This window comes from Hipposideros armiger, unplaced genomic scaffold (assembly GCF_001890085.2).
Source record: "Hipposideros armiger isolate ML-2016 unplaced genomic scaffold, ASM189008v1 scaffold_15, whole genome shotgun sequence".
Lineage (NCBI taxonomy): Eukaryota > Metazoa > Chordata > Mammalia > Chiroptera > Hipposideridae > Hipposideros > Hipposideros armiger.
The window spans coordinates 3375124-3376170 of record NW_017731365.1 but is presented as its reverse complement, the minus strand read 5'-3'; the positions used below and the strand labels follow the sequence as shown (position 1 = coordinate 3376170).

General features: G+C 53.7%; 1 protein-coding gene across 1 annotated transcript in view; it reads right to left on the bottom strand.

The window, feature by feature from the left end:
• Positions 1-1047, bottom strand: part of LOC109371851 (A disintegrin and metalloproteinase with thrombospondin motifs 14-like) — a 23400-nt gene that overhangs the window by 6833 nt on the left and 15520 nt on the right. The window contains exon 5 of the mRNA XM_019624598.1: positions 483-690. Within this exon, the coding sequence (XP_019480143.1) occupies positions 483-690 (208 nt within the window). The remainder of the gene's footprint in view (positions 1-482; positions 691-1047) is intronic.

Genomic DNA, 1047 nt, shown 5'->3' with positions numbered 1-1047 from the left:
TGCTTTTGTTACTGGTTTACTTGTCCCTTATGTCTTTCTCGCTGGACTATAAGCTCTACAAGCACAAGAATCAGACCTGTCTCTGGCTGATGCTGGAATCCTGACATTCCTAGTTCATTGTGCCTGGCATGTAGGTGGCACTCAGTAAATATTTCCTGAATGCAAGAATGCGTTTCAGTTTGCTCCTCTGTAACATGGGGATATTAGCCCATGTCCCCTAGCACTGCATGAAGGTCAAGGCAGATGGAGAATGAATGTCAAGGCCTAGCCCAGAGCCATGGCCCAGTGTACATGGGAGTTGTGCCACTTAGTTTTGAGAAAAACCAGATCCAATAAGGGGAGAAAAAGTGAACCAGAAACTGCCTGGAGGGAGCACCAGAAGAGCTCTCAACAGTTCCCCCATCCAAACCCACCTTCTACCTGACTCCCCAGAGAAGGGGCCCCATTGGCCCAGCCCCTCCCACCTTCGAAGGACAACTCACCTGGGACCAGGCTCCCGTCCGCCACGGGGCTGGGCAGGGCACTCGGAGGCAGGGCCGCCGGGCCTCAGGCCGGTCCCCGGGGCAGGCCTTGGCTGGCATGGTCTTATGGGTACCATTGGAGAGGGGCAGCAGGCATTGTACCCCCCGAGTCTGCACCCCCAGTTTCCCACAGCTCCGGCTACAGGTGCTCCACTCCTCCAACACCCACCTAGAAAAAGGCAGGGCAGGAGGTGGAGGGAGGTGGGACCATGGAGACACTTCTTCCCAGGGTCACTCCCACCCACTGAACCACTGCAGGCAGGAGCCAGAGAGTGGACTTGGGCTTCCGAATGCTTGGGGACCAAGACAGCCGTCCAGCTGGCTCTGCAGCTAGTTGTCAAGTTGTGTGGCCTCAGGAAAATCACTTAATGTCTCCTCTGTCTCCTCATCTGAAAAATGGGTATAATGCATTTTAAAATCCTGGCACCCTGCATATCCTTGGGCTAGCTATTAACCCCTCTAAACCTCAGTTACCCCATCTTTACATCAGGAGTCTTTCGACACCTCATAAATATTTACTTGAATG